Source organism: Canis lupus, chromosome 14, assembly GCF_048164855.1.
Source record: "Canis lupus baileyi chromosome 14, mCanLup2.hap1, whole genome shotgun sequence".
Classification (NCBI taxonomy): Eukaryota; Metazoa; Chordata; class Mammalia; order Carnivora; family Canidae; genus Canis; species Canis lupus.
The window spans coordinates 18070184-18084090 of record NC_132851.1 but is presented as its reverse complement, the minus strand read 5'-3'; the positions used below and the strand labels follow the sequence as shown (position 1 = coordinate 18084090).

At 39.7% G+C, this 13907-nt stretch overlaps 1 protein-coding gene across 1 annotated transcript in view; it reads left to right on the top strand.

Moving 5' to 3' along the window:
- Positions 1–10938: 10938 nt before the first annotated feature.
- EIF3H (eukaryotic translation initiation factor 3 subunit H) overlaps positions 10939–13907 on the top strand; it is a 95786-nt gene continuing 92817 nt past the window's right edge. The window contains exon 1 of the mRNA XM_072774290.1: positions 10939–11175. Within this exon, the coding sequence (XP_072630391.1) occupies positions 11044–11175 (132 nt within the window). The 5' untranslated portion in view covers positions 10939–11043. The remainder of the gene's footprint in view (positions 11176–13907) is intronic.

Below are 13907 nucleotides of genomic sequence, written 5' to 3'. Positions count from 1 at the left end.
GAGCTCTCGGGCCGCTGATATGCTGCCGCCATCGTTCTCAGTAATTTACCATCTATCATTCCCTTTAATGTGTGTAATTCCCAAGTGGGGAAAGGAAAGGGCCCAGAGTAGCTGGACGACTCTGGGCAGGTGTGTCCGACGGCCTTCCCCTAAGGTGAAGGCAGTTTGCTAAGGGCACGCGGGTCTTCAGTGTTAGGGCCGAACCTGGAAACCACCGCTGGGGTTAGGGTCCCTGTAGTCCAATGTTCTCGCTACCCACCCTCCGGAGGAGCTGCTGTGGCTGAGAGCCGAAGTTGGGGCAGAAGATCACATCATTTTCCATTTCCCCCGCCCCTTAGGACCGTTCTAAATGGTTTCCCCAAGGTGTTTCCCAAAACACTCTCAAGAGCTGCTTTTTCTGAGGGTCAGAATCCCTCAACTTGAGTCCTATGGCTGCCACTAACCCAAGCTGTTTCACCTTGAGCAACAACTCACAAGAGCTGGGTCCAGTTCCTCAGTCTCCAACTGGTTGGTGGGACTAGACTATTTAAAACATAAATATATATATATATATATATATTATTTATTTATTCATGAGAGACACATGTAGACGGAGAAGAAGCAGGCTGCATGCGGGGAGCCGGACGTGGGACTCGATCCAGGTCTCCAGGATCAGGGCCTGGGCTGAAGGTAGCACTAAGCCCCTGAGCCATCCAGGCTGCCCCTGGGTGAGACTAAATTTAAGAACACTTTATGTCTCCACTCTCTGAGGTGTGAAGATCACATACTGCAGTACTAATAGGAAGGGGAAAAGATGGCCAAAAGTTTACAAATTACGTGGTCAACTCAACTAATGAAGAGTTATTTAGAAAACGTTGTTCTCCAGCAAGTAATTGCCAAGCATCCGCCTCAATTCACAGCATGATAATCAAAGAATGTGGAGAATAGAATTTTGCATATTTGCCCTGGCCTGGAATCTGTCCCAGATCTAGCTTTGGCTAACGCTCGAAAGAAAGAACCAACACAGAACAGTGATTTACAAAGTGATTGAGATGTATTATTTGCATTTGGGGTTGTCTTTGAAGATCCAGGTTTATGAAACTGGAACTAAGACCTTCTATAATGTTTGCCGTGTTCTAATTCCCAACACCAACACTTAGATGGGCACTTTTATCTGACTGAAAATAAATTTAGGAACTGGAAGCTATAACGTGTTATTATGGGATTGGATTCATGATTCTTGAGTATAATTGCTCACTGCTTTCCAGTGTTACTCTTTTATTCCTTCATGCCAACTCCCCACCCCAGCTATACTCCCACCACGGAGAAATGATACCATCCGAGCCTTGCAAAACAGTTAAAACATTTGTTTTTTTAATTGAGGTATTATTTATTAGCACATATTTATGTACTTACAAAATTGTTTTTATCCAATACACCATCCTACATAATATCTCAAGAATGAACATCATATTCCGGAAGTAAAAATGCAAGCTTCTTAATAATGTATGCATAACCCAACATCTTTTGGATCACAGAATACCATCTATTTGGCTTTAGAGAACACAAATAACTTTTTACAATTTTTTGTAGTCAAGAAGAAAGTAAAAAAAAAAAGAAAAAGAACAAAGTAAATTCAACAACATAAATTTAGTTGACCCTGAGTGTATTGCTAATTTGCTTAATTTTTTAAATACATGCATATCATTCTTCCCTTAAACTTACTAGTACACTACCATTTGGTTTCTATTCAGTCATCTCGATTTTCTACCTCATTAATTCCTAAGATAAGAAGGAACAGAGAGGGATGCCTGGGTGGCTCAGTGGTTGAGCGCCTGCCTTTGGCCCAGGGCATGACCCTGGAGTCTGGGGATCAAGTCCCATTTTGGGCTCCCTGCATAGAGCCTGCTTCTCCCTCCGCCTATGTCTCTGCTTCTGTCTTTGTGTGTCTCTCATGAATAAATAAATAACATCTTTAGAAAAAAAAGAAGAACAGAGAATGGGCAACAGTTAAAACATTAAAAAAAAAATAAGATTCACAGATTTATCTACCAACTTCATCCCATTGGTCATATTTTATTTGTGATCATTAATAAAGGGAAACCTCACGGCAATGGAGTTGGAAGATTAGGCAGAGAGAGCTCTCACACCCCACTACTCTTACTCAATAACAGACCCAATCGGAAGCAACAGACCCTGTAGGTGGATACTACTTTACTACCCCAGCAGGGGGATAAAAGGCTTTCGTTATCCAATGCCCCACCAACAGCCCAGCCAATGATAGACAGTCACAACTTAGCCCTCGAGAAGCCACTACAAAGTTCTCAGTTTATACCAATGGGCTTTTTGTTTATCCCGGTCTTTCTAACCCTCTGATTACCTCTATAAAAAGACCAGTACCTCTTCTTTGTTTCCCAGATTTGCCTATGGTTTTGCTGTAGCTCGTGTGTCTGGTATCGCAATTGTCTGCTATTCCTGAATGAAGCCATCTTTTTTCCTTGGTAAAATAACTGGGTTAAAATAACTGGTTTGATTTTTAAGGTTTACTAGTGAGAAAAATGTGGTGCAGGACTAGGGAGTCTTATTCTAGTTTTTTTTTTTTTTTAATTTACTAAGTGACAGCAAAATTATTTTTCAAATTTTCTATATAGGACAGTGCAGCTTGCATATCAGATCCTTATTTCACAAACATGAAGACAGTCAATAATGGTGATTACCAAGTTTAAAACAGTTTTCTGTTATAGCAGTATTTCTCAAAACATGATCGTGGGACATACAGAAAAAGGCTCTTTTTCTGAGCCTTTTCTGCTGTGCTTGTTTAAAATGACCATTTCTGGCTTGGAACATGTATTGAGGGATAGGGATACTATTCAGAAAGGAAGTGATGTTTATTACAATCTTCCCAAATCATTATTATGCATATTAATGTTCCTGAGGTTTGCAGTAAAGCATCACTGTTTATCCAATAGGACATTTTCAGTAGGTAGTCCAATGAATACTTTTTGGTCTGATGGTCAATGACCTAGTATTAGAAAACCAATAAGTGGCCACAACCAAGGCAGAAGCCAAATATTGCCATTAATGGTTGAACTATTTAGCTATAAATTAAAATCTGAAATTTTCTTTAAAAATTATTATGATATCATTGTTAAGAGTTTTAATAGTCATTGAAAATAATTTTGGCCTTATATTGCTGGAACAATAATCTGCTAGTTTTTTTCTTAGGTCACTACCCTGGACATTTTCCATGCCAAATAGACATTCAACTCAGGTAGGTAGGGAATTAATTTTTTTCTTTATTTTTTCATGCCCTTCATATTCTTTATTATGTCTGGATCAAATATAATTTATAATATGATTTGTTGTACATGATTTTGAAGTTTTTTTCTTCATGAAATTTTGATGAAGCCAAGTTGACAGAATGATTTATTCTTGCAAGGTGTGGCTAATTCCCAAACAAGACTTCTTCATGAAAGATTCATGGCCAAAATGGAATTAAATAGGTAAACATTAAATACAACTCATAAAGGTTATTTTGTTTAATTTCATAAATGTTAGTATTCCAGATAATTCACAAAGATCTCTTGTGACATTATTCTGCTTTACATTCATATTTAAATATTTTAAAACATTGGTTAACATCCATTAGTTCAAAAAGAATACGATGTTCTTTCTAATATTGTGTAGCTAACACATGTCCTAAGCAAATAATTTCCCTAAATAAGTCATTTAAAACAACTTAGGTAAACTGCATTGAGGGCCTACTAAGTTCTTCACTAGGATCTCCTGTGATAAACTCCATCCTGGACTTGCTTACCGTGAATTTTCATATATGGCAGACAGTGTTTTGAAGGTTGGATCTGGAGGCTCCTCAATGTTCTAAAACATTTTTATGTTTTTCAAATTGCAAAAATGGCTATCACGACAAGTGGAACAATGGAACAACACAAAGATATTCATCCCTTCTTCCCTTGCCCAGAAAAAAACATGAACAACCTACTGTGTATCCTTCAATTTCTCATACTCATATACTTACACATCATTTGCAGACACACATGTAGAGTTTTGCCACTTTATGTTATTAAAAATGAAATCATATTTTATCACTTTTATACATTTTGCTTTTCTCACCCAGCAATCCTTGTGGAAATCCTCCCCTGCCACATACCCCAAGTCAGTTGGCATAGATCTCATTCATTATTTTTAATGGCTGCATGACATTCTCCACAAACCATCACATATAACATAGTGGATGTGACAGACTGTGAATTGTCACCCAATCTCTCTTTTTTTTTAGTAATAGAATTTTGATTTTATTCAGGACATTAATACGTGCTCAAAGAAAAGAATCCATTTTCCAGACTTCTGTGCAGGTAAGTATCATCATATGGTTAAGTTCTAGCCAAGGATACATAAGTATAAATGTTACAAGGGACTTCTGGGAAGGCTGCTTAAAAGATGCCAACTTAGCTCAGCGATTGGCACTTTGGTTTTTTTCCACTTTCTTCCTTCCTAGTGGAATTGGGTTGTGATGAATGGAATACTAGAAGCCTATTTTAGTCCATGAGGTAAACTTGGGCATGGAGACCATGCTAAGCTGGCAAAGCAGATAAAGGAAGGAGTCTGTGTTTTTTGTGAGACCATCTTTCCAAATCTAGGCTTTCTATGTCTGGACTTGTTTTACATGAGAAGAAAAGTAAACTTTTAGCTTGGTTTAAAAAATATTATTTTAAGTTTTTTTTTTTTCACTTCCCGAGACTTTATTTATTTTGGAGCAACTTAAGGTTTACAACAAAATTAAAAGGAAGATACAGGGATTCCCTATATATTCCCAGCCTCAAGACATACGCAGCTTCCCTCATTATCGACATCACTCACCAGAATGGTACTTTTTTTTTTCATCCGAGGATAAATCTAGAATGGCACATTCAGTTTCTTTTATATGCAGCCAAACCCACTCCTAACTGATAAAGTTAAAACTACTTGCCAGAATTTTAAATTGTCAGATGTTTTTGATGAAACTTTGATGTCGGTTTGTGTTTGCCAATATAATTGCCCTTTCTTTGAACAGACTAAAAATTCTAGTTTATATATTTTCTGTAAAAGGTAGAATATTTTTTCAAGGCAAATTAAGTTAAACCTTTTTACATACAATAAAAGCTATCTTAACATTTTTTTTTCTTTTGAAAGTTTAAACAATTTGATTTGAACTGGATATGTCAATGGGATGAATCTTCTGTTGAGTAAAGTTATTTAAATACGAAGACCCCCCACCCCCACCACCTCCAGCTGCTTGGGCAATAAACATCAAGGAAATGTTAGTGCAACCCAGTTGTCAATTAAAGAAAGCAATTAGGATTTTTGTCATGTTGGCCCAACTAGTACCAGTGAGCACTTCCTCCAGGGTATATGAGAATAAAGAAAATGTCTCTTAGAAAAAAATTTCAAGGGATTTCGGTTTGTCAACGATATTTTCAAACCAGGCAGTAAACAGGAAGTATCCACCATTGGTTATCAGATGGCTGTAAAATTAGGCTAGCAAATTTGCTTGCTGTAATAGTCTATCTGAATGAAATCATACAGAGAACAAATACTGCCACGGGAATTAAGTCTAAAGGGATTCAGTATTTCATTATAACAGATCTGAATAGTGTTCTACATCGGGAGGTTACTAACAAAATGTTTAATGGTATTAATTAAAGTAAAATCGAAAACTGGTAGAGAAGAGGAAAAGTTCAAAAGTGGCAGCAATGTGCAAACTATTTTACTTTGATGCATAACAAACTGCCCCTTTGAAATTTAATTAAATCATAACTGAAACTAGTAGAGAAGTTTGTACCGTATGGGGTCTTTCATTTTAACTTATCAAAGCATTTTAGAAGATTAATGAATCCTTGTAAAATTACTCTAGGTAAGCAAATATTATTGCTGTTACTTAAAGGAGTTCGAAGATTGAAAATTATGTCAGATTATGGCATCAAAAGGATTTTCTACAAACACTATTTATTTATATTGAACAAAATGTTGAAGACAACCATTTCACTCATGCTTTCGTATATATTTTTAAGCAGCAGGAGGACTTTAGGGCAGAAACTGAACTCCTGGTGGCAAGAAATTAAACAGACTTTCAATAATCCAGTAGAATATTATTTCAAAGTCTCATATTTATAATTAAATTGCACCAATACAAGGTATTAATTACATGATATTATACAAAAGAAAAGTCACTCTTAGAACCTGTGCAAATGTTTTCAGTGCTAGATCACTTGTTTTAATACTAGTTGGTAATTCATAAATCAAAATACTGGGATGAGAAGGCCAAATGTTGTTCTTTAAATTATTATTATTTTAGCAAACACATAGAAAATGCCTACATGCTGGGTCATATGTATAAATGAATATTATTTTCTTTTTATTGGCTCGATCTCTCTATTGTTCCTTTCGTGATACTGAGCAAATCACTTAGCTCTTTAAACAATGGACTCACACAGTCTCATTCCACATGTACATAGAGGGAAGCTTAGGACTTAAATTGATCCCAATCAGACTAAAGAGAAAGATCCTTTTTCCCCATGGGTGGGGGAGAGGTTTTCTTTTTCTCGCAATAAACGTAAGAAAGTAAGTGCATTGTGTCCACTGCTACTGGCAGCTGTTTTGAAATTATAGGGGTAGCCAGTCTGTGGACAGAACCAAAACATGTCAGAAGCCAGAGTCAAGAGAATCCTAATGATATGGAACTGAGATTTTATGCTACTTTATTCGGAATATGCTCGTACTAGAAATTTTATTATGTGATTGAATATATATCCTTCTTGTTTAAAATAATTAAAATTGTTTGTGTGTGTGTGTGTATTTGTTTTTTTTGTTACTTATAGCCCAAAATGACCTACCTGATGGAATATTTGCTAAATCCAGCCCCCCAAAAAGTGTATTTTAAAAGGAAAAATGATGCAGGTGCCTGGCTGACTCAGTTGGTGGAACGTGCAACTCTTGGTCTCAGAGTTGTGAATTTAAGCCCCATTTTGGGCGTAGAGCTCACTTAAAAAAATAAATAAGTAAAAGGACAAATGATGGTATTACCTCTATAATACCTTGCTTTAAAGAAATTTAAGGTGTTCTGCATATGTTCTTGTCTTATCCTGAGCAACATTAGGAAGAGGCTTGGATGCAGAAACCTGTTGCTATTATCTGCTTTCAGCATCTCCCAAAGGCATCTTTTCCACTCTAGTTAAATATTGAGAGGGGATCCCTGGGTGGCTCAGCGGTTTGGCACCTGCCTTTGGCCCAGGGCGGGATCCAGGAGTCCCGGGATGGAGTCCCATGTCGGGCTCCCGGTGCATGGAGCCTGCTTCTCCCTCTGCCTGTGTCTCTGCCTCTCTCTCTCTCTATGTCTATCATGAATGAATAAATAAAATCTTTAAAACAAATAAAAATAAAAAAATAAATATTAAGCAAAATGTTAGTGTTTTCAGCCTGATGATTTTCTTTGGCCAAGTGAATATTTGTGGACTTCTAAAAAAGTATACTAGCTTAATCCAGAACTTTAGTTTTTCCTTATTTATATGTTGTTTCTTCTGGCTTTGCTTACATCTAATTTTTGTGTCGTAGACCTGGCCTGTTATTTATGATGACACCATATAGTCTCATAGGGAGGAGGAGAAATTGCCCTTTCCTCTCATTTCCATAGAAAGGGGAGTTTCTGATCCCCTCCTGACAAGTGAGTATCATTGGAGGGTAGCCTTCCTGTTTCTCTCCATTCCCTGTTACTTGTGACGCCTGAAAGAAGGAAGAGCTAATCTGATATTTTTGGAGATGTCATAACCATTACATAACCACATCTCTTTCCCAAGGGTAAAAAAGATCTTTGTACGCCTTTTCTAGAAAATAATCTATATAGAAGAGTTAAGAACATACATCTCTTAACAGAATCTCTTGCTGGAAGCTTTGAAAGTTTCCTTGCTTTGTTTGTTTCTAATGGATAGTAGAGGACAACCCCTTAGCTGTTGTCATGGATATACAGTTATTTCCCAAAAGGAACAGTAAATAGAAAGATCAGATTATTTCCTACCCTCTTCCTTCCCACAAAAGCTAGAACGGATGTTAAGTTGGTCCTATAGAGGTTAGCTATGAGCCCTGGGCAGGCACAGACACAGAGCCCAATCTATGTCTATCTACTCCATGACCTAGAGAGCTGCTCAGCTCAGGCCTCAAGACTTATCAGATGTTCAAAGGAACTTTGCCTTCCACAGAGGTCTGGAAGCAGGCAACAACTGAATCGGAATAAGCTGATATTAAAAAAAAAAAAAATCCTTCGGCTCATCTGTGTACTAAATAGGAATAAAGTGGTATTTTAAAAAATTCTTTGGCTCATCTTGGTGTCTTGACTCTCATTTTACTACATTGAAAGATTTAAGTAGGCCTTAGCCAAGTCAGAAAAAGCAGCTCCAACACTGGCTGGTTTCTAGAGTATATGGCTGGACTGGTGACAGTCTGACATTCAACGGGCTGTGTTTTCCTAGTGGGTAGAGTTACTATGCCACAAAGCAGAACTAGTCAGACTGTTTATTTTTTCATTTTTTCATTCAGGTATGGCAGGCTATTCTTTGCTTCCTGACTCTAGGCAGTAGTCACCCCCCGGCACAGCCCACAGCTTGCTTTGGAAGGTCCTTACCATCCTCTCTCTTTTTGCTTCTGACTAAATTTGTAATACTTTCGGGATATGTAGAAGTATGCTAAAAACTTTAGTTCCTGTGACAGAAATAATGAAGAATGTATTATTACAAATACAGGGTAAATATATTTTGTCCAGTAAATGAATAGCCACAATAACATTAATATCCATGATATCAAACTGCTTTTGGCTGGGGTGGGGGGCAGAAGTACAATGTAATGACTCTGACCAGCCTTCTTTGGGTGATCAGTACAGAATAATCAGCATTCTGCAATAATCTGTTATTTAAATTTTTCTGCATGCTTTAGTTTTATTTTTTATGTTTATTTTATTTTATTTTTTATTTTTATTTTTTTAAAAAGATTTTATTTATTAGAGACACAGAGAGAGAGAGAGGCAGAGACACAGGCAGAGGGAGAAGCAGGCTCCACGCAGGGAGCCCGACATGGGACTCAATTCCGGGAACCCAGGATCATGCCCTGGGCTGAAGGTGGCGCTAAACCGCTAAACCACTGGGCTGCCCTTTTTAATGTTTATTTTAAAGATTTTATTTATTTATTTATTTATTTGAGAGGGAAAGAGAGAGAGAGAGTGCACAAGCAGGGGGAAGGGCGAGGGAGAAGCAGACTCCCCAACAAATGGGGAGCCCTACACAATCCCAGGACCCTGGGATCATGACCTGAACCAAAGGCAGACACGTAATTGAGCCACCTAGGACTTTAGGTTTATTTTGCTCTTATTTTTCTAAGATTTTGAGAAGGGAGCTTTGGTTATGGATTTGAGATATTTCCTCTTCCATAATGTATACATTTAGCTATAAACTTTTCTCTTAGCACTGATGTAGCTGTGTCTCACAAATTTTGACATTTTATGTTTTCACATTCATTCGGTTCAATGTGTTTGTGTTTTTAAAGTTCCCTGAAGACTTCCTCTTTGACCCATGGGTTATTAGAAGCATGTTGTTTAGCTTCCAAGTATTTGGAAAATTTTCTGTTACCTTTTTGTTTTGACTTCTAGTTTGAATCTGTTGTGGTTGGAGAACATACTCTGTGATTTCAGTTCTTTTAAACTTGTTGAGGTTTGTTCATGGCTCAGGATACGGTTTATACCTTCCATGGGCATTTGAAAATAATGAAACAAATGTGTATTCTGTTGTTGGGTGGAATGTTTTTATAAATGTTGATTAGATCCTGTTGATGGTATTGCTGAGTTCTTTTATATTTTTGATGATTTTTTCTCTAGTTGTTCTGTTAATTGTTGAAAGAGGGGAGTTGATGTCTTAAACTATGACTGTGTATATGTCTATTTGTCTTTGAGTTCCAGGAGTTTTTTCTTTACAGAAGCTCAGCTTTGTTGCTAGGGAATACACATTTAGAATTACTATGTGTTTTTGGTGATTGGCCAATTTATCATTATATAATGTCTCTCTCTGTCTCTGGTGGTTTTCTTTGCTCCAAATTCTCCTTTATCTGATATTAATAATATAGCCACTGCTGCATTCTTTGGCGTAATGTTTGCATGATATATTTTCCATCATTTCACTTTCAGTATGCCTATATTACTATGTTTGAAATGAGTTTCTTTTCGACAGCCTATAATTGGGTGGATTTGTACTATGTCAACTTTGCTAAGCTGGAATCATACTTCCTAGAATTCCCTTTCTTGTAGAGTCTGAGCTAGGGTTGGCTGCAGGGGTGTGAGGGAAACAGAGAAGTCAAAGATGACTCTAGGGTTTTTGGTCTAATAAACTGGAAGAATTGAGCTGTCATCAAATGAGATGAGGAAGACTATGGAGGGAGGTGGTATTTGGAGCTCAGTTTTGGAAAGTCTGGGTTGTTAGTCCATGTGGAACATTTAAGTAGAGAAGTTGCATAGGCAGATGGACATGCCGGTGTGGACTTCGGTGGAGGGGTCTAGGGAAAATCAATTTGGGAATTATCAGTTCTGCATAGACATCTCTTGAAGGGGTAAACATTTCAAAAATAAGCAACAGGCAAAATTTGGAAAGACGGAAAGAATGTCTTCATTAAAAAAAAAAATTAAAAGTGAAATCGTTTTCAGGCGAGACGCTACCTGTATGAGAGCTATAACGCTGTTACGGCCAACTGACTCATGGAGACTGACTAAACGTGAGGTGGGAAACATCTTTAAAAGTCTACCTGTGTCTTAGAAAGCTTTTGCGGAGCAAGAAGCCGCAAACGCACTTCGCACATGCGCAAAGGCGTTCCCTGGCGGAAGCGTGGGAGCCGGACGAGCGGAGGGAGGCGGGGCCCCGCGCCAGCCTCTCCTCCCGCTCCGCCCCCCGGGCGCCGGGCTGCTCGTGACGTCACGTGGAGTTCGTACTTCCGCTTCCGGCCACTCACGTTTCTCTTTTTTCCTGTCCGGCTGAAAAGATGGCGTCCCGCAAGGAAGGCGCCGGCTCCGCTGCCACTTCTTCCAGCTCCACCACCGGCCCGGCGGGGAAAGGCAAAGGCAAAGGCGGGTCCGGAGATTCGGCCGTGAAGCAAGTGCAGATAGATGGCTTGGTGAGTGGGCTTCCGTTTCGCCGGGTCCACGTGGGGACCTCGGTTCTTCGTCCTGTCCCGCCAGACGCGCTGCTTGGCAGCCTCTCCCTGGGGCCTCGTGAGACTGGGACAGAGTTTTCCCCGAAAACCTTTCTCTTTCATCTTCACTGTTTGTGGGGAGGCGCGACAACTTTCTCTGCCACCCATCGTGGGGGTTGAGGACTTAGGGAACAGGCTAGGGGTGTGTGTGTGACAGATTCTTGGGGTCTTGTCACGAGACGCTTAGATTTGGAGAAAGAGTCGTTTGGAAGACACATAGGGGAAGGCAGGTATCAAGAAGGATCTAGGAATCCACGGCTTTTGGAAGGTGAGGTAAACTTCATTGCTTCTCTGCCTGGGTCTGACATCCGTAACTTCCCAAGTGGAGATTGACTTTATAGCCACTTGTGAGCCGGTGAAGCCGTGGAGTGGGGATGAACATGTCTTATGTTGGCTTCCCCTTTCCCCGTCTGTGCCTGTTGGAGGGCCTCGGGATTGGGGTTTAGGCATCTTTCTATCCGGTCTCTGTTTGACGGGTGTAACCAGAGGAGGTAAAAGCACACTCCTGGAGCCAGACGGCGTGGGTTTGAGTCCCACCTGAATAAGAGGCGCCTGGGTGGCTCAGTGGTTGAGCATCTGCCTTCGGCTCAGGTCCTGGGATCGAGTCCCGCATCAGCCTCCCCACATGGAGCCCGCTTCTCCCTCTGCCTGTGTCTCTGCCTCTCGCTCTGTGGGTCTCTCATGAATAAGTAAGTAAAATCATTAAAGAAAAAATTTAAAATTAGCTGAATGGTATTGGTTAAGTTAATCTTTACATTTATGTTCCTCATTTCGGTTGTTTTGAGGATTAAAATTGGCTTAATATATGTCAGTAACTAGAACAGTGTTCTGGGACATAGTTAATGACCATTTAATCCCTAGTTGCTCAAGTGTTATTATTTGTGTTCCAAAAAGTCACAACAGTAGATACTCCTTAAATTCCTTTCTTGTGGCTTTTTTTTTTTTTTTTTTTAATGATAGGCACACAGTGAGAGAGAGAGAGAGAGGCAGAGACACAGGCAGAGGGAGAAGCAGGCTCCATGCACCGGGAGCCTGACGTGGGATTCGATCCTGGGTCTCTAGGATCGCGCCCTGGGCCAAAGGCAGGCGCCAAACCGCTGCGCCACCCAGGGATCCCCTTTCTTGTGGCTTTAAATATAATTTATATTCTGATAACCTTTAGATTTATATTTCTTGCCAGACTTGGTTTTTGAGTGCCACTCTTGAACACCCCACTCTTTGCCTGACATCCCTATTTGGATATCTTATAGGCATCTCAAATTTTACTTGTCCAAAATAAAAGTATGGCCATGTCCCTTTCCTTCCTTTCTCCTCTTCGGTCTTTCCTTGGTCTCCCGTCCTAGGAAATGGACCTATCATCTATGCATTTGAACAAGTCAGAAAACCTAGGCATTAACCCTACATTTGTTTTTTTTTTTTTTCCTCCGTCAGCAAATCCTGTTAGTTCCACCTCCAAAATGTATCAAATTCCATTTTTTTTTTAAGATTTTATTTATTTATTTGAGAGAGAGAGAGAGAGAGAGAGAGAGAGAGGCAGAGACACAGGCAGAGGGAAAAGCCGGCTCCATGCAGGGAGCCCAATGTGGGACTTGATCCCAGGACCCAGGATCACAGCGTGAGCCAGAGGCAGACGCTCAACCGCCGAGCCACCCAGGCATCCCTATATCAAATTTCTCTGCTTCTCATCTATATGCCATCAACCATGTCCACTTGGAATAAAATATAGTCTTCTTACCCCATTCTTCAAGGTCCTGCTATTCTAGTCTCTTCTCCAAACTCACCTCCTACTTGTAGACTACATTCCTAGTGACATTTTAGTTCTTTGTTTTCTCCTGAAATACTCAAGTATTTCTTACTACTTGGTGGCTTCTTACGATCCTCGAGGTCCTTGGCTTTATTTTTAATTTTTATTTTTTTAAGATTTTATTTATTTATTCATGAGAGAGAGAGAGAGGCAGAGACATAGGCAGAGGGTGAAGCATGCTCCATGCAGGGAGCCCGACATGGGACTCGATCCCAGGTCTCTAGGATCACACCCTTGGCTGAAGGGAGCGCTAAACCACTGAGCCCCCCGGGCTGCCCTAGTCCTTGACTTTAACGCCGCATTTTAAGAACGGCTTTGCCTACCAAACCTGTCGAAATGTATCTCTCTCTCCATCCTCCTCCATCACACCACTCTGTTTCATAGCATTTTCCACTTCCTGTAACTGTCTTTGTTTTCTTGTCTCCCCCACCAAGAATGTAAGCTCCTGAGGGCAGGCAAGGGACTATGCTCTTTCATGAGTTATGTTTCCAATAGAACCTTTTAGCTGATATGGATAGAATTTAAATGAATGAATAAAAGATTTCATTTTATTTTTTTTTTAAGATTTCTTTATTTTAAGAGGAGGAGTGGGCAGGGTAAGGGTGTGGGTCAGAGGAAGGAGAGAAGCAGACTTCCCACCCACCAAGTGCTAGCTGGCTGTGAGGCTACATCCTATGACCCTGAGATTATGACCTGAACCAAAATCAAGAGTTGGACACCTAAAGACTGAGCCACCCAGGTGTCCCTCATTTTTATACTGTTCCTAGTTCATGTCCTGATATCTTATAGATTATTTTAGTGATATCTTGAATTGTTCTCTTAGCCCTCTTCAGTCAATCCTTCATACATT